This window comes from Anastrepha ludens, chromosome 4 (assembly GCF_028408465.1).
Source record: "Anastrepha ludens isolate Willacy chromosome 4, idAnaLude1.1, whole genome shotgun sequence".
NCBI classification, from domain to species: domain Eukaryota; kingdom Metazoa; phylum Arthropoda; class Insecta; order Diptera; family Tephritidae; genus Anastrepha; species Anastrepha ludens.
Window position 1 is genome coordinate 39,929,751 of NC_071500.1, and position 23,669 is coordinate 39,953,419.

The 23,669-nt window shown below is 34.7% G+C and overlaps 2 protein-coding genes across 7 annotated transcripts in view; one reads left to right on the forward strand and one right to left on the reverse strand.

The window, feature by feature from the left end:
- The window catches only part of LOC128862025 (uncharacterized), a 453,726-nt gene that overhangs the window by 193,050 nt on the left and 237,007 nt on the right, over positions 1 to 23,669 (forward strand). The window lies entirely within an intron of this gene.
- Positions 10,171 to 11,930, reverse strand: LOC128862026 (uncharacterized). Its single transcript, XM_054100428.1, has 2 exons — positions 10,698 to 11,930; positions 10,171 to 10,638 (listed from the first exon to the last, which is right to left on the reverse strand). Exon 1 carries the CDS (start codon positions 11,873 to 11,875, stop codon positions 10,754 to 10,756), a length of 1,122 nt encoding a protein of 373 aa, XP_053956403.1. The 5' UTR covers positions 11,876 to 11,930; the 3' UTR covers positions 10,171 to 10,638; positions 10,698 to 10,753.

A 23,669-nucleotide genomic window follows, 5' to 3' on the forward strand; every position in this document is an offset into this window, starting at 1 on the left:
TTACACCGCCTTACGCTAGCACGACAAACGGACAAGTGGAGAGATTTCACTCTACTCTCTCTGAAATTATGAGATGCTTAAAATCCGACAACAATAGTCTGACTTTCGAGGAACTACTTTTTAAATCTGTTAAAGAATACAACTCGACAATTCATTCAACCACCAAGAAAAAACCCTTAGAAACATTTTTCGGTACCAGAGTTACCACAGACCCCCAAGAGTTAGAAAGACATAGACAACAAAATATAGAATTACTTACAAAGAAGCAAATAAAGGACCTTGGCTATCACAATAAAAACAGAAAAAAAACGAAAGATTACTCCGTAGGTGAAGAGATATTTGTCAAAATAAATAAAAGATTAGGCTCTAAACTATCATCAAGATACAAGAAGGAAATAGTTGCAGAAAATAATAGGACTACAGTCAAAACCCAATCAGGCCGAACTGTTCACAAAAGTAATATTAGAAGTTAGCCTTACCACCCAAAGCGTACTTGGTTCACCAGGCTTCATAACAAGAAGAAAAATCACCAAAAGAAAAAAAAAACAAAAAAAAAAAAAGAAAAAAAAAGGACAAAGAAAAAAATATATTTTAATTATAGAAAATTAAAGCTTGAACTGAATTTCTTCATATTAATTTAAATTCCCATCCATCGAATTAAATTAATTTCAAGAAATGAAACCAAATTTAGTTCTATTAAATTGAATTAATTTTGATACAATTAAAATCAAAGGAATTTTAATATGATTAGATTCAATTTGAAAATAATTAATGTAATCTTTAGTGAATTAGAAAATCGAGTAAAATGCCATAGGCGTTCGATCATTAGATAATAGGAAAAATCGAGTAAAATGCCATAGGCGTTCGATCATTAGATAATAGGAAAAATCGAGTAAAATGCCATAGGCGTTCGATCATTAGATAATAAGAAAAATCGTTATAAATGCCATAGGCCAACGATACAAATTTAAAAATTAGATAAATAACTATAGGTCCATAATTACAACCTTTTTACAGTACCCTTGCCGCCATGGCTTACGCAGAAACACAAATCCTAGATTATACGAACGCACAGCTTATAACCTTGAAGGACGGAACAGCAAGAATACAGGAAGGAACATTTAAAATTATTCATATAATAGACACGAGACAGTACGACAACTTAACGAAAGAACTTGAAAATACTATCGCACAAAATATCCAAATCAACCATCCATTACATCCTTTCCTTAACCACGAGATAATCCAAATTCGCACACTTCTTTCAAAACTCACCCCTCGAATTAAAACTAAACGTTCATTAGATTTTATAGGCACAGCATGGAAATGGATTGCTGGTAACCCAGACCACCATGACTTAGAAATAATTAATAAAAATATTGGAAATCTACTAGAAAATAACGATAGACAAGTAATAATAAACAAAAAATTTTTAGATAAAATAAATGAAGCAAGTAATAACACAAATGAAATACTGAAAAGCTTAAAAAATAATGAAAATGTAAAATTAGAACTAGGTCTTAAAATTAAATATAAATTACAATTAATTAAGGAAGAGCTTATTAATATTGAATACGCCTTACATTGGGCAAAATCAAATATTGTTAATTCATTTATATTGTCGAATCTAGAAATAAGCACAATTGAAAAAATTATTGGAAAAGAAGAAATACCTTACATTAATATTGAAGAAGAACTAGAATTTACCGATATTAGAAAAGCCTCAAATGGCACTTCTATAATTTATATTCTAAGCTTACCTACTACTAATAAAGAAACTTGTGAAAAAATAATACTCAAAGGAGTAAAAAAGGAAAATAAAATTAATAAAATTGATTATGAAAAAATAATAAAATGTAAAACGAAAATATACGGACTAAAAAAGGAATGTAGAGCATATAATAAAATAACAATTTGTAATGAAAAAGATTTTATAGAAATAAATAATAATAGCTGTATTAGTAATCTTATAAATAGTAGACGCCCAAATTGCACGCTTATCAACGCTGACCACATTAGCAACCTAGAAGAAGTACAACCCGGAATACTATTTTTGAACAATTATAATGGTTTAATCGAAATAGATGGCAAATCAATAGAACTGAATGGAACATTTATAATCCAACACCACAACTCCACTATCAACGTGCAAAACAAAAAATTCTACGTACATGAAATGAGTAATTTACAACCTCTTCCACCTGTTCTACAAAAACGAAACCCGAAGACGCCATTCGAAGAAATATTATCCTTGCAGATGATGAAAGGTCTCCAAATACAAAATTTGAAGAAGCTGGAGACGATCAACAAAATCAATAAAGTGGGTTTAACCTCCAATACAGCACTCACAATATCCATAATAATAGCTGTCATACTAATCGCACTTAAAATTTCCGGAAAAAGAAAGCCGAAGGACTTTCAAAGGAATTTTAATAAACCAAACGCCCTTGGTACTCCTGAATCTACGGAGATGCGAACAGGGACGTCCGCACTTGAGGAGGGAGGAGCTAACGCAACAGTTCACACACCTCAACCAAAATATGATAGTAACCCAACACCCCACATGCGCAACATTTTAACTAATGCAACAGTTCACACACCTCAACCAAAGTATGACGGTAACCCAACACTCCACACGCGCAACGCTTTTGAAGAGATACCAGAGCAGCGATTGGCGTTTCCGTGGGAAACGCCTATTCAGCAAAGAATGGGTCACGTTGCTGGCACACGGGCTTAGCTTTAGTATTAGAACTAAGAATAATTTTTAAGTCAGTTGTAAATTAAGTTTCAACAAATAAAGACCGTTCACCGGATAAAAATTGTTTTTTTTAAAACAACCGTGACCGGGTAAATTAACTTGTACATGCATATGTGTATATTAATAAGCATTGATTTGCTTGAATTCAATTCACATATTTATATTTGCATATGCCACCTTCCGGTGTGCCTGGTAATGAAGCGTTTTGTATACAGAATTTTTTGATTTGATAATTGAACGTACATATATATGTATATAGTTAGGGCATCAAGGGTGCATATACGCACATGCACATGTCGATGCATATGCAGAAGAAGTTGTTTTAGCATTTGCAGGAATAGGATCATTCGAATATTTACACCCTAATTATTGCATGAAATATGATAAGGCGATGCTCGTGAGGTAGGTCATGTTGCTTCAGTGCATACATATGCGTGCAACACTATATTTATTAAAGACGCAATAGAACTTAGTTGTCCCATATATGTATGTATGCAAATACGTTTCTGTTCAAGTTATTTCTGGCAACACTATGCGTGTCATCTGTTATTGCTCATCATCTGTTTCTTATTCACCATCTGTTTCTAATTCTTATTCTTCTTGTTACTGTGACCGCATTAATATCGACTTGTAAATTTCTAAATAAACTTAATCAAATATATCAACTGCAATCTCAATAGTTTCTTTGAAGTTTTCTTTTATTTATTTTAAATTTCAAAGTTTTGTACTATCTATAAAATGCATACATATATGAATTATTCCCTGTAATATACATATGTAAATTTAAAAAAATTTCGTTTGGCAAAGGAACAAAAATGCATATTCAAATGTACATAAATATGATAAGGCAATGCGTCGTGAGATATGTAGGTCATTGTTGCTGCAGTGGGTGTGCAGATACATTTGTAACACTATAAGAATTGAAGATGCAATTGAACTTTTGCACAAATATAACTAACAAAATATATGTATATATACATATATTGATGTATGTACATATACATAGATTCATCAATATACCAATATGCTCTTTGAATTCTTGTCTAAAATTAATTTCGACTCGAAAAATTAGTAAAAATTTTCATCAAATTTACTAAAACGCACACAACAGAATGTGAGGTCGTTTTATAATGTATTTTGTTTAAATTCTTCTTTTGAAATTAAAGCAACAAACATTAAAGTTACTTTGATTTTAAATGTTGGATTTTAAATCTTTATTTGGTTGTATTTGTTTGAAAATATAGATTGAATAAATTTTCGTTTATCAAGGGAACATAAAAATGCACGAGCAAATGCCTTGCAAAATGCCGTCGGCATTCGTCAATTTGATTTCATACAGAAACCAAAAACTGAGCAGAGCCAATGTACTTGTACATAATTCACTGTAATCAGCTCTGTTAAGAACTTCCCCGCTGTCGAGTTAAGCGAGGTGAAATAGTGTTCGCGGTTTCACTTCATTTTTGACAATTCACACTATTCGTAGCTCGTGAGAATTCTCTATATTTAACGTTCTCTGTTGTTCGCATATACGAATATTCGCATAAATAACTGTTACTAACCAACATTGCTGTTTTGTTTTTGTAATGTGTGAACTACTAAGCAAATGTGTATCTTGTTCGTTTCATACCATTAATGCAAGGTCGTACTCGCCGTCGCACGCTCGTCAAATGATAAAGAGTTACATTCTCCTACATTTAGTATATCTTAATCGTTTTCGTACAAATAACTCGAAGGAAGCCTTTATCTTTCTAATTTTAATAAAATCAAAACGTACCTACTATATTAACTGTTCATGGAAGTTATCTTATTTCCTATGACGGATGAAGTGGTTAGTGTAGAGGTGGTATGGGTGGCGTGAAACTGTTTAAAGTTAGTTTTGAAACCTTTTAATAAAAAAATGTCAATCCTATAATATTATATACACCTATACCGCTAGTTACAGTAACCCCTTCATAATTATATATTCTTATTTCAATTCCAATTTATTGTTTTCTCATGTACTTATTTGCATTTTGCCGTTGCAGAGAACGTTAAATATAGAGAATTCTCACGAGCTACGAATGGTGCGAGCTGTCAAAAATGAAGTGAAACGGCGAACACTGTTTCACCTCGCTCAACTCGAAGGCGGGGAAGTTTTTAACAGAGCTGATTACAGTGAATTATGTAGAAGTACATTGGCTCCGCTCACTCTTTGGTTTCTGTATGAAATCAAACTGACGAATGCCGACGGCACTTTGCAAAGAATTTGCTTGTGCACTTCTATGTTCCCTTGAATTATGCGCCAACATTCATCACTTTTTGTTTGTTGATTTAATCTAAAAATAAGATTCAAACAAAAATTTTAGTAAATTGAAAACTTCATAAAAATTTGATGAACATTTTTAATAATTTTTCGAGTCTAAATTAATTTTAGACAAGAATTCATAGAGCATACAAGTGTATGGTATATTGATGTATATGTATGTATATCAATATATGTTAGTTATGTTTGTGCAAAAGATCAATTGCATCTTCAATTCTTATAGATTTTGATACATACGTGCACAGGCACTGGAGCAATAATGGCCTATCTCTTGACGCACCACCTTATCATATTTACATTTGAATATGCATTCATTTGTTCCTTTGCAAACGAAATTTTTTTCAATTTAGATTTATTACATGGAATAATATATGTATGCATTTTATAGATAGTATAAAACATTTTATAGATAGTATAAAACTTTGAAATTTAAAATAAATAAAAGAAAACGTGAAGGAAACGTATTTGCATACATATGTATATGGGACAACTAAGTTCTATTGCATCTTTAATAAATATACAGTGCACTCGCGATAACTCGAACTAATTAAAACAGGCGCTGTTCGATTTATCGAATTTGTTCGACTTATCAATTGAGTGTGCTATGGTAAAAAAACAGTCATCGATATCGATTTTTTTCAATTAAATTTATTTATTTATTTACATATGGATATGAACATGAATATGTTTAAAATAATTAATTCGTTTCAATATTTTTCAACAAATATTTGGCAGTCTTTGTGTCAGTTACACAAAAAAAGTCAGCTTTAACAGAAAAGTTAGGCCGAAAAGAAAGTTGTAATGTGTGTTTGTCTTTTCTTGCCTGCAGCAATGTTGAATATGACTTTTTCACGCAGCAATTGAAGAGTGTTAACCTTTGCGGGGCTTACTTGTTCAGTTGTGGCCCACTGAATTACCTTATTGAAAGAGCTAACTGCCTCCTCAGATGATATCCGCTCACATGTCTCAGTTGTGTTGTTTAACTCAGACTCAGAATCACTAGATTCAATTATTACTTCTGTGTCGGTAAATTCGGCACCATCATTCCATTTGTTAACATCATAAAGCGTAAATTCGACCTGTAAATTATGTTTTTCAAGATGAGTCCATTTATTGGGTAATTCTTTTTTCTTTGGGACAGAAACCATTTGTATAAAGCGGCTTTCATTTTAGGAAACTCAGAAGCTTTTAAAGTTCTCCTCTTCCCAGGACCCAAAAACGTGTTGTTTACTGCTTTTAAAATTGCCTTGTCTTTCTTTTTTATAAGACTTATGGTGGACTTGGCTACCCCATATTCCTTCGCTAGAGAAGTAACACTACGTCCACGTTTAATTTTGTTAAGGACTTCAGCCCTCTCTTTTAATGTTAAACACTTCAACCTTTTACGATCCATTACTCACATGCACTGATACACTACAAATGACAAATTTAAAGCAATTTGGTCAATGCAAGATGTTGTTCCCAGAAAACTAACGGGATATTAACGTCGAAATATTCATATGGACAATACACTAGTATACATATAATTTATATACATATACTATTACATATGTATGTATGTACAAAATGTACATGTTTGAAAAGAATGTGTGTACAAATAAATTTGTTTTTTTGTTCGAGTTATAGCGCTTTAATATTGTTCGAGTTACAAACTAGTCAATAGGGAAAAAAATGTGTTCGAGTTAGCACGTCGTTCGACTTAGCGGCTATTCGAGTTACCGCGAGTGCACTGTAGTTAGTGTTGCACGCATATGTATGCACTGAAGCAATATGACCTACCTCACGAGCATCGCCTTATATTTCATGCAATAATTAGGGTGTAAATATTCGAATGATCGAATTCCTGCAAATGCTAAAACAACTTCTTCTGCATATGCATCGACGTATGTGCATGTGCGTATATGCACACTTGATCCCTAACTATACCTATCTATATGTATATGCAAATATAAATATGTGAATTGAATTCAAGCAAAACAATGCTTAGGTATTAATATACACATATGCATGTGCATACAACCGCACACGCAGGGCACTCACGTTATTCCTTTAATTCCGAATGTCGTTCAAAGCTAAAATTCTATGCCTAGCGACTACAAGAACAAAAAAGTTTTGATATTCAAAATAAATAAAAGAATAATTTTAACAAACCCAAGATATACTCCATGTTTACATATTTTATAGGATAAAAAATCATATTCATATGTTACCGTAAGTATATCAGTAACAAAATCTGTTTAAACTGTTTCTTCTTACATACATATGTATGTACATATATACATACACATGTAAGAAACAATTAAGCCAAAGGTCAATGTACTGGAGCAACCATGACCTACCTCACGTATTGGTATATTGCGCAAGTGTGCCCTATTATATGTATGTCCGTACATACACATACATACATTCTCGACTCCCAGCAAAACTATGCTTATTAGTATACACATATGTATATACATACAACAGCTAAAACTATAAGCCTGGCGACTGCAAGAACAAAATACATTCATACGCGCAGTCGCAGCGGTCATGATTTTTTTAGTCGCAACGGCGCTGAAAAATCCAAAATATTCTATAACACTAAGTTCGAGCTCATCTGCTCATATGCCCATATGACAATTTTCTCGTCAATTTGAAAATAGTAAATATTGTAATATTTCGCGTTGAATTATTTGCCAATATTTGGTAAATCTTCAATTTTTGTCAAATCGAGTGGCCGCGGCTCCGTACATATGTATGCATCAATATATGTATGTAAATATGTGTTCTAAATTCTCGACAGCAATAGCAAATCGAAATATTTTTTCTGTCGCAAGTGCTCGCAGCCTCATATGTATGTATGGCTATGGCAGTTTGTATGCATGTATTTATGTACTATATAGCGTGTTTTGCTTTTGCACGTCCATAGGAACAATTTTTCATATGAAGATACAGTCGAACTTCCATATAGTGAATTCGCATGGGACCTGAAAATCACTTCACTATATAGAAACTTCATTATAAAGAAACATTGATTTTTTATGTAATTTTATTTAAAATAATCAGTGAGTTTGGTTTGAATTACAGTCTTCCATTTTTCATTTTCAATAAAAGCTTCCAAATCATGTAGAGAGTTGAAAACATTAATCGGCACGTCACTCCTCATTTCCACAAAGGTTCTAATTACGCTAAAGGATGAAGCAGCTTGTATCAACGTAGGTAATGCCTCCTCAGTTTCTGCCAATTCTTCAACGGTCAAATCGTGTTCATCGTTGTCTGAAATAATATTTACATATTAAATTTTTGTTTGACTATAAAAAGATAAATGCTTACCAGGTTCAGCTGGAACTCCGCGACTTTCAAAAATGCTGTTGAGAATATCTTCTTCGGATGGGTTGTCCCAAGTCTGCACACCATTATCAACATTTTCGTAGTCATCAAACGATGCTTCGATATTTGCTACTTTTTTAAATGAAGACTGTAAAGCAGCCAAATCTGATATTGAAAGAAGGTCCTCTTCATCCCAATGCTCAAATGGAATCTGCATAGCATCTTTTGAAAATCCAGCCTTTTTAAAACAGTTGGCAATTGTTTCTGGTTTAACATAGACATTCCATACATTGCTAAGATTTCGAACTGCTTGCAGCAAGTCTATGGCCACAACAGAATTTCCCTCATCCACTTAGTCACTATATTCGTTAAAATTCGTTTTCTGTAATGTTGTGAAGGCATGTTGGGAGGAAAATAAGCGAGATGAATGTTTCTCAACTTGTCTCTTACATCTTTAGGGTGGGCAGTGCAGTTATCAACAAAAAACAACACCTTTCTGTTTTGATCACAAAATTTTTTGTCGAGTTTTACAATCCATGCTTTTTTGTTAAACTCATAATCGACACCTAAAGATTTTATTCCCCTGAAGCACCTCGGATTTTTGGCCTTTCCGATTACCAGCAATTTTAGCTTTTCTGATCCAGTCATATTGCTTCCCACCAGGACAGTTATTCTCTCCTTGCTTTGCTTCCCACCAAAGCATTTTTCATTTTTGAATGCCAGTGTTTTAGTTGGCAAGCATTTGAAAAACAAAGCAGTCTCGTCGGCATTAAAATGTCGTTAATGTTGTAATTTTCAATTAATTTCGGTAAGACGTTCGTTACCCATTCATCATGGTTTTCTATGTTGGCGTCAGCACTTTCCCCACATAATGTCTTTTGAATAACGCCATGCCGACTTTTGAACTTGTCTAACCAACCTGTACTTGCCTCAAATTCGTGGTGTCCTAGTGCTTCCGCAAAATCTTTGGCCTTTTGCTTCAATAATGGTCCAGATAAAGGGAGATTCTTACCACGTGCAACGAGTAACCATTTCAGCATTGCTTCGTCAATATCCTCAAAATGACAAGGTCGAAGTCTTTTGCGTTTGGTATTTACTGCCAAATCCTCCGCATTTTTTAAAATCACTTCCTTATTTTTTAAAATATTTGATAAAGTGCTGGGAAGAACTCCGAATTCATTGGCAATATCTTTTTTTTTTTTTCTTTCCTTCATTAACTTTGTTAATCATTAATAACTTTTTTTCAAGCGAAATGCTACTTCGATGCGTCATTTTAACTTCAATCACTGAATAAAACTGTAATAGCTCAGCTCTTTCTGTTTTAATTTTGGGATTCCCCTCATTACAGTTTGCCCACATCTAACTGTAATTTTTTGCAACAGAAAACTTTTGAAAAAATCCACTATATGGAGACAAAAACTTAGGACGCTTGAATTTCCAGCTGTAAAATTTGTTCATTATATAGAAAACTTCACTATATAGAAATTCATTATCAGGAGACAAAAATACACCGAAAGTAGAACGAAAAAGCAGTGTCTTCGAAACCAGTTCATTATAAGGAGAGCTTCATTATATGGAAGTTCACTGTAGAGAAGTTCGACTGTATTTATTTTATTGAGCTGAACGAATATGTGTATTGATATTCTAATGAAATCCTGTCGAATTGTATTATTGGTATATGTTTCTTTAAGATCCTCTTACCAAATAAATATTATTATCCTTAAGAAAATGAAATACTAGTTTTTTTAATTTTAATTTTTTATTTTTATTCACAGAAATTTATGTATATGTATATATTTTACAATGCTATAAATAATAGGTAATTACATTTCCTGAAATGAAAAAAAAAAATTAAATTATTTTTATTCACAAGTAATTTAAGTATTCTTATATGTATATGTATATATTTTATAATGCTATAAATAATAGGTAATTACATTTCCTGAAATGAAAAAAAAAAAATATAAAATTTTGAAAGCACGAATTACGAAATTGTTCTCATACTATAACAATTTCTCACACGACTTCGATATTGACATCGATTAAGTCATTGCGATTTACCTGATTTTTAAAACACTACTCTCAATCCATCATGATTAAGAAAAAATTGTAGTGCTTTAAAAATCTAGGCTCGGGTGCTAGCTGAAAGAGAAGAAAAAATAAAAAAGAAACCTGTAAAATAGACTAAAAAATAGAAAAAAACCTGAAACGGAAAATACCTGTAAAATATATAAATAAAAAAACCTGAAATATAGAAAAGAGGAAAACCCTGAAATAAAATAATAGGTATCATTATATGCAAAGGATAGCTAATAGATTATTTATTACCTGGGTGAGCGGTGAATCTCTTTTCGTTGGGCCCTGGCTTACAACCTACTTACAACCTACAGCTTTTTTAATTTATTTTGAATTTTTCTGACTTTGGCATTATTGGCCTCATTTCGCAAGAGCCACTTTGCATTCTTGAATAAAAGGACAGTTAAGAGAAAATCTAATAGCTTCACGCGATGATCTCTACATTCGCCAGATACTATAAACCAGTCGGGAAACTCTTTTTGTGTTTTTTCTTTTAGAGCGGACAACATTGAACACCTAAGACCTGCAATGTGGGCATATTTTGCGAAGAGCTTACGGTACCACACCATTTGGAGTCGACACACTTCGAAAACCCTGTCTTCAGGATTGACAAGCCTTAAATCGCTGTCATCCGTGAAGTTTTTTGACCTTATCAGGGCTTCTGAATGCAACTTCAGCTCCCCTTTTGTTTTCGTCATGGCGTGGGTGCACTTTTCACATTGTAACTTGCACAGCACTTTCTGGTAAATACCATAGCCAGTGAAGTAACGCTGCACTTGTACCTCAGCTTCATGACTTTCTTCAGCAAAATTTAAATCTTCCACATCAATCTCTTCTAAAATGAGATCTTCATTTCGCTGGTCTCCTACTTCTGCCTCAAGATGACGATCCTCGGGGCCTATATACCAATCTAAATTCATATCGTCATCATCTGTACAATTAGAACCTTTCTTCTCAAATTTCTGGCGTAAAATTTTCATTGAGATCAGTCGCGCAACTATGTATTGAATTTCGTGAGCTGATGGATGGGTATTCATACCCTGACTAGCCCGTATGCGATAGAAAAAGTTTTCCAACGCATCTTGATTCATTTTCCCGGTGAAAATAAATTTGAGGGAGCTGTGCTCAATGAAAAGTTCCTCGCATAACTTTTGCATCGCTAAAATCGTTATGCGGAAACCTTCGATGCACTTAACGCGTGCGTTTCCCGGCAACTTTAATGACCGCAAAAAATCTAGATGTTTATTTAATCTATGAATTTTTTTGGTGTCACCACGCCTAATCGGACATTTTGAAGGATTTTTCGACTGGAATCTTTTTGCATCCAATTCATCAAAGAGATCATTCATTTTTTTAACGAACATCTGTGTGGGCTTAGCGCATTTAATCACATAGTCGTCACTGCCTAATAAATTTTGGGCCAAGGCCATGTCGATACCAGAGGCTACCGAATTGCTCAGGACCTGAGTAGCGCGTGAAACGCTCCTTTTTTCCATAAAACTGGGATATATATGGGCCTCCGTTAGTTTCGGACAAATTTTAAAATGGGGATTCATTTGATCTATATCAAACAATTTTTTGATCACCTTGAAGCTTGTCACTCCATCTGGTGTTAAGATGCCATATTTCATCAATGTATTTCGGACGGACTTTATCAAGTGACAGTAATCGAACATGCAAAAAATTTTTGTGTCTTCGTGCAGGAGAAAGAGGCGATTCTCAGAAATCCCAAAAGTGTTAAAAATAGCAATGTTGGTGGGCCGTTGATACCTTTCAAATTTAACCCCATTTTTTTCAGTTGTGCGATATTTTTTTTCAAAATGGACATCAATGTCTCCGTAGGTATACCCCCACTGGAGATATAATACGAAAACACGTATTTCCATTTGGAGCACAATCCCTTAACCATAAAAAATAAACATCTATTCCCAATTTTGTTTTCGCGTCGACCTTCCCCATGGTCTACAAACCCATCGATAACATCTCTAGCTTTATTATAGCTCAAGTCCGACCTGATGATAATTTCATCGAATAATAGAACGCTTATGCGTTCGGTGTCGGACATATTTGAAACAATTTTTTCTAAATTATTGCAGACATTGGCATCGAACCCCGGAACAACATATTTGATGGGGCGCCAACGCGAAAGGGATGATTTATGGGGCAAAGCAAAACCTAGATCGTCACGCATAAACGTATATGCTTTGGAGGACATATAATTAATGTTTTGGGCCAATGTCTTTTCCTCCTCGCTATAACGATTTTTTTGGCCACTGACGATCATTCTTGCGAAAGTTACAGCATCACTGCTTGAAGTTTCTTCCGCAAGAACTGCACGAGTACACAAATATTTATATTTTTGCAGTAGCTTCTCATTCTCTGCTTCTAACTCTTGAATTCTTTTTTTTAATTTTATTTCATTGCTCCGATAATAACGAGCAGCCTGAGCAAATCGTTCGCTACTGCTTGTGATTTCTAAGTCCTCACAGATGTTTTTGTTTTTGGGTGCCTGCCTTGTTTTTTCTAGCATGGAATATTTTGCGAATTCTTCTAACGTAAGATCGTTTCCTACACCTACTGTACGATTTACGTACACTTTAGTAACGGGCGGGCAAACCCAATCAGAGCCAGTACTAGGTGAGCGACTTCTAGTAACTGGCTCTAATCTTAAAGATGGAACAGCCCCATCTAAAACTTTATAACGAGTTACTTGCTCTGGACTAAAGTGACGCTTACAAACATATAGCCTGTCAGTATCGGCTGGTTGCACGTTGCAAGCCAGGGCCCAACTATTTCTAGCCTCTCCGCGTCGAGGAAAGGCGTATAACGCATGTCCCTTTTCCACTACGCATCCTACAACGCAACAGCTTCGTTGCTTCTTCGGCATTGTACAGCTGTACGTAGGGTCATCGTCATGCCCTATTAAAAAAATGTATTTTATAATATAATAATTTATAAACATTCAATAATTTAAAAACATAATATATAATAATTCATAAACATATAATAATTCATCAAACTACATATAACGCATCACTACGAAACGACTACACGAAATGACGTAAAAATTTTCCGATTGGTTGTTTTGATTTTATTCAACAAGGCATAGCAACGGATGCCGTGTATTGTAATATTATGGTTATTAATAAAAAATTATTTTCTATGAAATTATATACATATCCTAAATCCCTCAAAACTACTCGCTCGGTAATTTTATCACACTTGGTATATTAATTCCCATTTATATTTATTTATATATACATATATATATTTATATATGCACATACATATATCAAATGAATTAGCATAATATATGCACATAAATATGTATATGTAACATCATTTACATTCAAAAATTAATTTAAATTTCTTAACTTACTCCACTTTCCTCCCTCAAAACTCTAATGTTACCAGTTAGCAAGCCTCACCCTCAATAAAACCTATCCACCCTAATATTGTATGAAATGTATGCAATACATATGCAGGTATGTGTGTTTGCTATTCTTGTAGCTTCGCTTCAGCGAAATATAAAAACACACATACCTACTTATGTATTGCGCAAAAATTTACCTAAACGAAGGGTGGGGATGGCACCCTTTCTTAAACATTTTCCCCCCACAACTCAAATATAAAAATATGGCGAAATATAAAAACACACATATGTACCTACTTATGTATTGCACAAAAACTTACCTAAACGAAGGGTGGGGATGGCACCCTTTCTTAAACATTTTCCACCCACAACATATGGCTCAAAATGCTTAACGCACACATATGAGTTGTGGGGTGGAAGATGCACCGCCGTCGGGATTTTTAAGTTGTCCCTCCATTTTGCCACTTCCTCAGGATCTTTTGGGAACGAAAAAAGGCGTTTTTCGTCCCGCGAACAACCGCGTACGCGACACAATCTATCACTCATTTTTTTTTTAGTTTTAAATTTTTTGATGTTACGCACGGCGCTTTGAAAAAAACGCTAAATTTCTACCGCACTTTAACCACTCGAATACACGCACGGCGCTTTGAAAAAAACGCTAAATTTTTAACGCACTTTAACACTTGAAAACCGATTTTAACGCCCGAATTAAAGTTCGCCCGTTGGAATTTGCAAGTCGCCTTTGCAATTTCGCAAAACTTGAATCCCGTTACCTTTTTGCGATTGACATTTATTATTCTGGCGCAATTTTCCAAATTCCAAAGGGCGAAATAAATCACAAAAAAAAAAGCACCTGTAATGTCAAATACATTACGCCCCTCACACAAACTTTTCTAATAATATCTTACATTGCTAATTGCTGTTAATAATACTCACTTGCTGCTAAATTTACATAATTCAGCCCCTTCCTGTTAATTTTTGTTGAAAAATGTGTCCGTGGTGAAATTGTCTTCGCGAGACGAGTACCCCTCGAAAATGAACACTTTCCAGTCATTAAGACTTCTCTATTCATTAACGTTCTCTGGCCGTTATTTATGCCCTTCGAAATTTATTTACGATTCCCGTTTGATGGTATTCGAAACCTCACACCCTCAATATAATTTCAAATAAACTGTTTTCGTTGGAATGTAATTGTTATTAATTGTTTTCTTACGCTGATTTTTTGTATGGCAAGGTTAACAAATAAAATATGAAAAGTGTAGAAATTTGAAATAGAATACATATCTGGGAGTGGTTTAATAAGTCTTGGAAACTCTATTCTAAATAATCACATTTTCGCTCAATGTGATTCGTTCAACGTTTCTCCAATTTTTGGTGTCCACCTAATTATAAGATACGCTCAAAAAATGCTTCCCGTTCATAGGTGACCTCTTTCTTTGACCTGCACTTCAAAAAATTATTATCTTTCATAAATGACCTCTTCATTCGACCCAAACACCTTACCGTTGAACTATTTCTTCATATTGAGTAACAGAAACTAATCGTAGGAGAAAATGTAGGATGAGAAAGCAATAAGCATCCTTCGTATTCGTAGATTTTTAGCTGCCTATGAGTAAGCTAACTCTAGACTCTTGTATCAAGAGAAGAGGCTGTTTGAAGCCACTTTGTATTTTTGTCTATGCAAACGTGAATCAAACATGGTGCATTTGATTATTCGAGTCAATTATGTGTTGTTGTTTAATATGCAAGGCCTATTATTTTATTCCCGGCCGCCGTAGCCGAATGGGTTGGTGCGTGACTCCCATTCGAGAGGTTTGAATCCCCGTGCATGAAACAGCAAAATGATAGAAACAGTTTTTTTCTAATAGCGATCGCTCCTCGGCAGGCAATGGTAAACCTACGAGTGTATTTCTGCCATGAAAAAAATCCTTAAAAAAACCATTTGCCGTTCGGAGCCGCCTTTAAATTTTAGATCCCTCCATTTGTGGAACAACATCAAGACGCACACCACAAATAGGAGAAGCAGCTCGGCCAATCACTTAACAGAAGTGTACGCGCCAATTATATAAGTACATATATATTTTTTATTTCATTCATTTCAATCTTTAAAACAATTTTCATAATGCATCTTTAAAGTTCTTTAGAACTTCTGTTTTCCCTCTTCAAGCGTCTCAAAACGCTTTCCGCGAAGTGGTAGCTTGAGGCATGCAGAGAACGTTAATGAATAGAGAAGTCTCAATGACTGGAAAGTGTTCATTTTCGAGGGGTACTCGTCTCGCGAAGACAATTTCACCACAGACACATTTTTCAACAAAAATTAACAGTAAGGGGCTGAATTATGTAAATTTAGCAGCAGTCGATAAGGATTTGTTGGTGATTAGAAGCAAAGAATGCTAGGTAGCTTTTTAATATGACCTATATATTTGAATTTCTCCAAATCATCCAAATTATGTACATATGTTATGTCTGTCTGTCTGGTGTCTGTAAAACTTTGTTGATTGAATTCCTCAACTGAATCAAAATCCTCTATAGCAAACGCTTCATTACCAGGCGCACAGGAAGATGGCATATGCAAATGTAAATTTGTGAATTTATATACATTTGTGAATTTATATACATTTGCGCATATGTATATGCTGTGTGTATGTATGCTCACCAGCCACAGCACAAGATAAAACGGTAAAACTTCTCAAGAAATCCAGTGCGCATTCATAGGCGCAGCGCACATTCATTGGCACAGCATTGTATGTACAGTAAGCGTGAAATGTTTACAGGCATCTTCAAATGCTCTGATTTCAGAGTAAGTTTCTAACTGCAGATATATGCATATGTTTTGTGCACTTTTTATCAATTGAAAAACTACATACGTAAAGTAATCTACTAATTAACTATTTGCCTACTATCAGTTAACATAAAATAATTGTTTCCAAATTTTATCTTAGTATTAAAATGTCCGAATCAGACCTTTTTTTAAGCTACTTGTTTTCTTCTGCAACTTACTGTATGCTCATGCGCGCACTTGACGCACAGCAGCTGCGGCTGTCGAGCATTTAGAAAGACATATTTACATACATACATATATTTTTGCATACATATGTACGATGCCGCGGGCACTCGGCTTGACAAAAATTGAAGATTTATCAAATATTGGCAAATAATTCTACGCGAAATATTCCAATATTGACTATTTTCGAATTGTCGAGAAAATTGGCATATGGGCGGCTCGTTTTATGAATGAAAGTTCTTGCTCTTAGAACTATGAGCTCGAATTTATCAATGAATTTTTTGAAGATGAGTTTTTGTTACACAGTACAATAGTTGAAACTGTTCGGCGCCGCCGCGACTGTTCAGCGCTATGGCAACTAGAATAATGGCCGCTACGCCTGCGTCTATGACTGCATTTTGTTCTTGTAGTCGCTAGGCATAGAATTTTAGCTTTGAACGACATGCGCATTTTGAGGAATAAAGCGAATGCCCTGTGTGTGCGGTTTTATGTGCATGCAAATGTGTATATTAATAAGCATTGTTTTGCTTGAATTCAATATTTATATTTGCATATGCCATCTTCCTGTGTGCCTGGTAATGAAGCGTTTTGTATACAGAATTTTTTGATTTGTTTGAAGGGATATGGGCACCAAGTGTACATACGCACATACAAATATGTACATGAGTATTCAAAAGAAATTTGTTCTAGCATTTGTGAGGCAGGAATTTGATCATTAGGTTATTTACATGAAATATAAGGCGATGCTCGTGAGGTAGGTCATGTTGCTTCAGTGCACACATATGCGTGCAACATATACATATTTAATAAAGATGCAATTGAATTTAGTTGTCCCATATATGCAAATACGTTTCTTTTAAGTTTTCCTTTATTTATTTTAAAGTTTTATACTATCTAGAAAATGCATACATACAAATGTATGTATATTATTATTCCCTGTAATAAAATGTAAATTGAAAAAGATTTGGTTTGCCAAAGGAACAAATAAATGCATGTTCAAATGTAAATACATATGTATGTCGATATACCAAAACACTTGTATGCTATGAATTAATTTCGACTCAAAAAATTAGTAAAAATTTTCATCAAAATTTGTTTAGTTTTAAATTTACTAAAACGCACATACCAAAATGTGAGAGGTCGTTTTATAATGTATTTTTTTAAATTAAATCAAAATACAGTGAAATTCCTTATAACCGGACACTCACCGTCGCAATGTTTTTGTCCGGTTATGGGAGATGTCCGCTTATAGGGGATGAAGTCACAAAATATATACCACACATATAAATTTTATTGTACATAGTTTATTTAAGAAATTTTTGGAAGTAAAGAATATTTTCATACTTTAGTATTACATATAAATACATATATGTACATATATCGATTAAGTACATTGTACAAGTCTTTACATTTCAATACTAGTTTGATTGAAAAAATTCGGTAATGCTTGATTGCTTTAATTTAAAATGTTCATTTTCAAAGTGACTCTCGATATTTTTAATGTGCAGAAAAGCTACATAGTCATTTTTTGCAAATTGTTTCAAGCCCGCAACAAGTTTTAAAGCCTCATCATATGATGTTATAGGCTCACTTATTTCTTCTGAAAATTCATCTTCTGAATCACTTATGTCCATAGTATCATCTTGTTGGTCAAATTGAATTTCTATATTGTTGCCCTCAGTGAAAACATTTTGATCCATTTGGAGAAAACCTTCCAAATCATTTGCCAAGTCTAGGCCTTCCTGAAGATCCTCATAAGTTTCCAAAAATCCTGCTTTACGGAAGCAATTTCGGACGGTTGTGGCTTCCACTTTATCCCAAGATGCTTTGATGAAATACACAGCTTCTAGTACATTAATCGATTTTGAAGCTCTGAGGCTGAACTTGTATTGTCAATTTTAGATAGCAAGTGTTTTAAAACTAAGCTTCTATGCAAAGTTTTAAAATTTTGGATTATACCTTGATCAAGGGGTTGGCTAACTGCCGTTGTATTTGGCGGCAAGAAAATAATTTTTTGTTGGTTAAGTTTAATTCCTTTGGGTGAGAAGCCGCGTTATCTAAACACAAGATAATTTTTCGATTCTGGGCTTTCATTCTTCGATTGAACTGCTGCAGCCATTCACTCATTACTTCTCGAGTCATCCATTCTTTTTTATTAGACTTCCAATCCACTGGCAGTTTTGCGATTGGAACATGTTTAAAAGATCGAGGACGGGCTGCTTTACCTATAACCAAAAGCAGCTCCTTATCTCCAGCCATGCTAGCACAGAACAGCATTGTGAGTCTTTCCTTTGATAGTGTACCGCTCACGCATTTTTCGGATTTAAGAGCGAGGGTTTTGTTAGGTAAGGCACAAAAAAAAACCCACTTTCGTCTGCATTGTAAATGGCTTGAGGCTTGTAACCGATCAATATAGATGGCAGTTTTGTCCTAAACTGTTCGACACCATCCTGGTTTACATCTGCAGCTTCACCAGATACGCATTTGAAAGCAACATTATTCCTTATTCGCCATTTGTTTAACCATCCATCTGAAGCATTAAAATTAGGTACACCCAGTTTGCCTGCAATTTTCATTGCCTTTGCTTTCAAAATGGGACCATAAATCGGAATGTTTTGACTTCTAGCCTTAGCGAACCAATTAAAACACATCTTGTCTATTTCAGAGCCGCCTTCTTTAAGAAAGCTTCGCTTTTGATGAACATTAACTCCAGACTCCCATTTGGAACGAATTTTTTCTTTATTTTTATTGATTTCAGCAGCTTGTGTTTTGCCAATATTGAACCTTTCAAAGCAAAAGAAACGTGAACCTACCATTAAATTTTTGGGCTCACTATACTTTACCTTTTTGCAATTCCACGTACTGATAATTTATCTTTTTCGAAAACATTAATAATTTCCATTTTTTCTTTAATAGAAAGTAACCTTCTTTTTTGGCGCCATATTATTACGAACTTTGAACGCAACCATTCGCATGCAACTGACTTAACAAACTGAATGGAAAACTACTCTTAATTTAAAACACAGAGCTTGAATGTGTGCATACATGTTAAAAGGGGAATCACCTATTTAATTTTTATAATGAACAGCAAAGCTTGCTTGTGATATTTTTGAATTTTGTCCGTTTATGAGAAATTTTTTTATGAAAATGGTTTGAAATACTTTGTCCGCGTCCGGTTATTAGAGTGTCCGTTTATTAGGATGATATTTGGATGAAAAAATGAATGAAAAACCTGTGTGCCCAAAATTTGTCCGGTTATTGGAGCTGTCCGGTTATAAGGGCTGTCCGTAATGGGGAATTTCACTGTATTAAAGTTACTTTGATTTGATTTGGCGCATATAATAAATTCAATCATTTTTTCTTCATCACCTTTGTTTGAAAATACAAATTGAATAAATTTTCGTTTACCAAGGGAACATAAAAATGCACAAGCAAATGCCATGCAAAATGCCGTCGGCATTCGTCAATTTGATTTCATACAGAAACCAAAAACTGAGCAGAGCCAATGTACTTGTACATAATTCACTGTAATCAGCCCTGTTAAGAGCTTCCCCGCTGTCGAGTTAAGCGAGGTGAAATAGTGTTCGCGGTTTCACTTCATTTTTGACAATTCACACTATTCGTAGCTCGTGAGACTTCTCTATATTTAACGTTCTCTGAGGCATGCGAACAGGAAAAAGACAAGTGGGACCATGTGAAGTGAAAACGGAACTTTTTTTTAGTTGAATAGTCATAGTCGTATATTTAGTCGATTTCGTCGTATGCACAAAAGTATAGGCCTCATTGTAGGGAGTAGGAAATGTTAGGCTGCATTCGATATTTGATAAATTATAATTTTGATAACTGAAATTATATTTGAGAAATGAAATTATATTTGATAAATGCTTAACCTTATCTATGAGTTGTAACTTTTAAATATTTAAAGTTGTACATGACTCAATTCCGTTCTACCGGCCAGACACGAGCATATTTTTGTATTAATATAAATACATAACTGTTTTCATTTATTTCATGTGAGTGTCAGTGTATTTTTTATTTCGCCGTGGTCTTTTCAAAATTTCATGCCGATTCATAAAATTCCTTATTTTAATGTTGTACTCGTACATCTCATATTATTTTCAATCTCTAAGCAAATTTTCTACCAACCATTTTTTATTTTTAATTGTTAATTGGTTATTATCGCGGTTAATTGGAAATTATCGCGGCTTGTACGGAGCATGATCGTGAGTACACGTTTTCGCTTTGACTTTACAACGCGTGATGTAAATTAAAACTTTACCCGTTGGGTTGCGTTTTTTTAAATATTTGCGGAGCGAACTCCGACTCCTTTATTTGAGCCTTTTACTAAAACTGAACTTACAATACTTTCTTAATTCTAAGCATAAGCCAAAAGCATAGCCAAATTGAGAATGTCACCTGCTTTGCCGCGTGATCTCGTTCCTGGAATTTCGTTGTGAAATATATCACACGGTAAATAAGCAGACAAAGCGTCAGCATAATTGCAAACAAGCGGATGCGCGTGCAACGAGTCGCTTGCAGCGTATGCAGCATTAACTCCTCCCCACTGAAATTCGATTGTCCTCAATCGCCTTTAAAAATATGACAGGTCGTTTACACTCATCGTGGATGCGCGAATCGAGGTCGGGGGTTGAATGTTGGTTAGAATTATTGGTGTTACCGGGAGGTGGTTTGATTCGGTGATTTTAGTTGCTTGATTTGTTAAATTTGATGAAAATTTGCATAGACGTATCAAGAGGGCTGTGATGGCTATTATGACAATAAATGCTGTCATCGAGACTTCACCTTATATGGTTCCAAATCGTAGTATTTTGATTTCATTCGTGTTATTCATTCCTTTAGGCTTTCAAGAGTCAAAATATTTTCCCATTTTTCCTCTATTGGTGTTACCTTTAGTGGGGGAGCTTCAATGTTCCGAAATACTTTGTCCTTAATAATTATTGTGGTTTTGCTGAACTTTATCAAGTATGTTCCGGTAAGTTGTCTTTCTTTATTTTGCTGGCGGATGGTTCCATTAAAATCTTGTAGGAAAATTAGTCCGGGGTGCATTTCCTCGATTTCTTGTATGTGTTGGCTGTTACTGTAGGTACATGTTGATGCTAAGCTTTTGATTATGTTTGGTATGCATGTATTATTACTTAAGTCTACTACTTGTTCTTTATTACAAATATTAATTTTATAATGCTTGATACATTGGTTTCTTAAACCGTATATTTTATTTTCTTGCCTTATAATTTCATAAAAAGGTAATCTTATAATTTTTCCTGCTTCCTTTACAGGTTTCAATATATAATTATCAAAAGTAACATTTGTTGTTAATGGTATTTTCACCATATAGAGAATTATTGAATTCTTGTAGATAACATTAACTTTAGCGTATTCCACCGCTTCTTCTGCTGATGCAAATGGCACCTTTTCTTGTTCTAACTTCTCGATAGCTAATTTAATTTCTAGTTTGTTTAAGGACTATGAATAAGTTCGTGCGGTTTTTTTTCGAAATTTGAAACTTTATTAACGTAAAATGGTTACAAATTTAATATTCAAAATATTGTCCATCGCTTACTACTACTTTTTCCCATCTTTCTGGCAATTCACGGATTCCCTTTGTGAAAAATTCGGTCGGTTTTGCCGCAATCCACGAATCGATCCATTTTTTGACTTCATCGTAATTACGGAAGTGCTGGTCAGCCAGGCCATGTTGCATCGATCGGAAGAGATAGTAATCGGATGGCGCAAGGTCTGGACTATACGGCGGGTGGGGTAGGACATCCCATTTGAGCGTTTCTAAGTATGTTTTGACCACTTGTGCAACATGTGGCCGAGCATTGTCATGTTGCAAAATAACTTTGTCGTGTCTATCGGCGTATTGCGGCCGTTTTTCTCGCAGTGCTCGGCTCAAACGCATCAATTGTCGTCGGTAGACATCCCCCGTAATCGTTTCATTCGGTTTCAGTAGCTCATAATACACAACACCCAGCTGGTCCCACCAGATACACAGCATAACCTTCAGGCCATGAATATTCTGCGCCGACGTCGATGTTGAAGCATGGCCAGGGTATCCATACGTTGCCCGACGTTTTGGATTGTCGTAATGGACCCACTTTTCATCGCCAGTCACAATTCGATGCAAAAAACCCTTTCTTTTGTGCCGTTGAAGCAGTTGTTCGCATGCCATAAAACGGCGTTCAACGTCTCTTGGCTTCAATTCATACGGTACCCAATGGCCTACCTTTCGGATCATTCCCATGGCTTTTAAACGTTTGGAAATGGTTGATTGATCAACTCCCAAAGTTTTTGCAACCTCTTCTTGCGTTTGAGCCGGATCTTGATCGAGCAATTCCTCCAATTCGGTATCCATGAACTTTGGCGGCGCACCCTCGCGTTCTTCGTCTTCCAAGCCAAAATCACCACTTTTAAAGCGTGCAAACCACTTCTGGCACGTTCGCTCAGATAGAGCATGCTCACCATAAACTTCCACCAAGATACGATGACTTTCGGCTGCTTTTTTCTTCATATTAAAATAATGAAGAAGAATTCCCCGCAAAAACACATTATTTGGCACGAAATTCGACATTTTCAAGTGTGGTAAAAATATTGTTGTTTACGCTTCAAATAAAAAACTTATACTGACGTTTGTGCCTTACGACAGTAGCTCTCCAATGAATGTTTGGAAATGTGGATCGATGGAATAATAATCAAGTTACGCCATCTGTTGTAAAACCGCACGAACTTATAAATAGACCTATTAAAATATAATTAATTATTCCATTTTTCGCCCATTGTATGGCGTACTTAATATTTATAACTTCTTCTTTGATTAGTCGTATCT

Bases quoted from the DNA above. Each gene is read 5' to 3' on its own strand.
- LOC128862026 (XM_054100428.1), bottom strand. From the start codon at position 11,875: ATGGCCTTGGCCCAAAATTTATTAGGCAGTGACGACTATGTGATTAAA.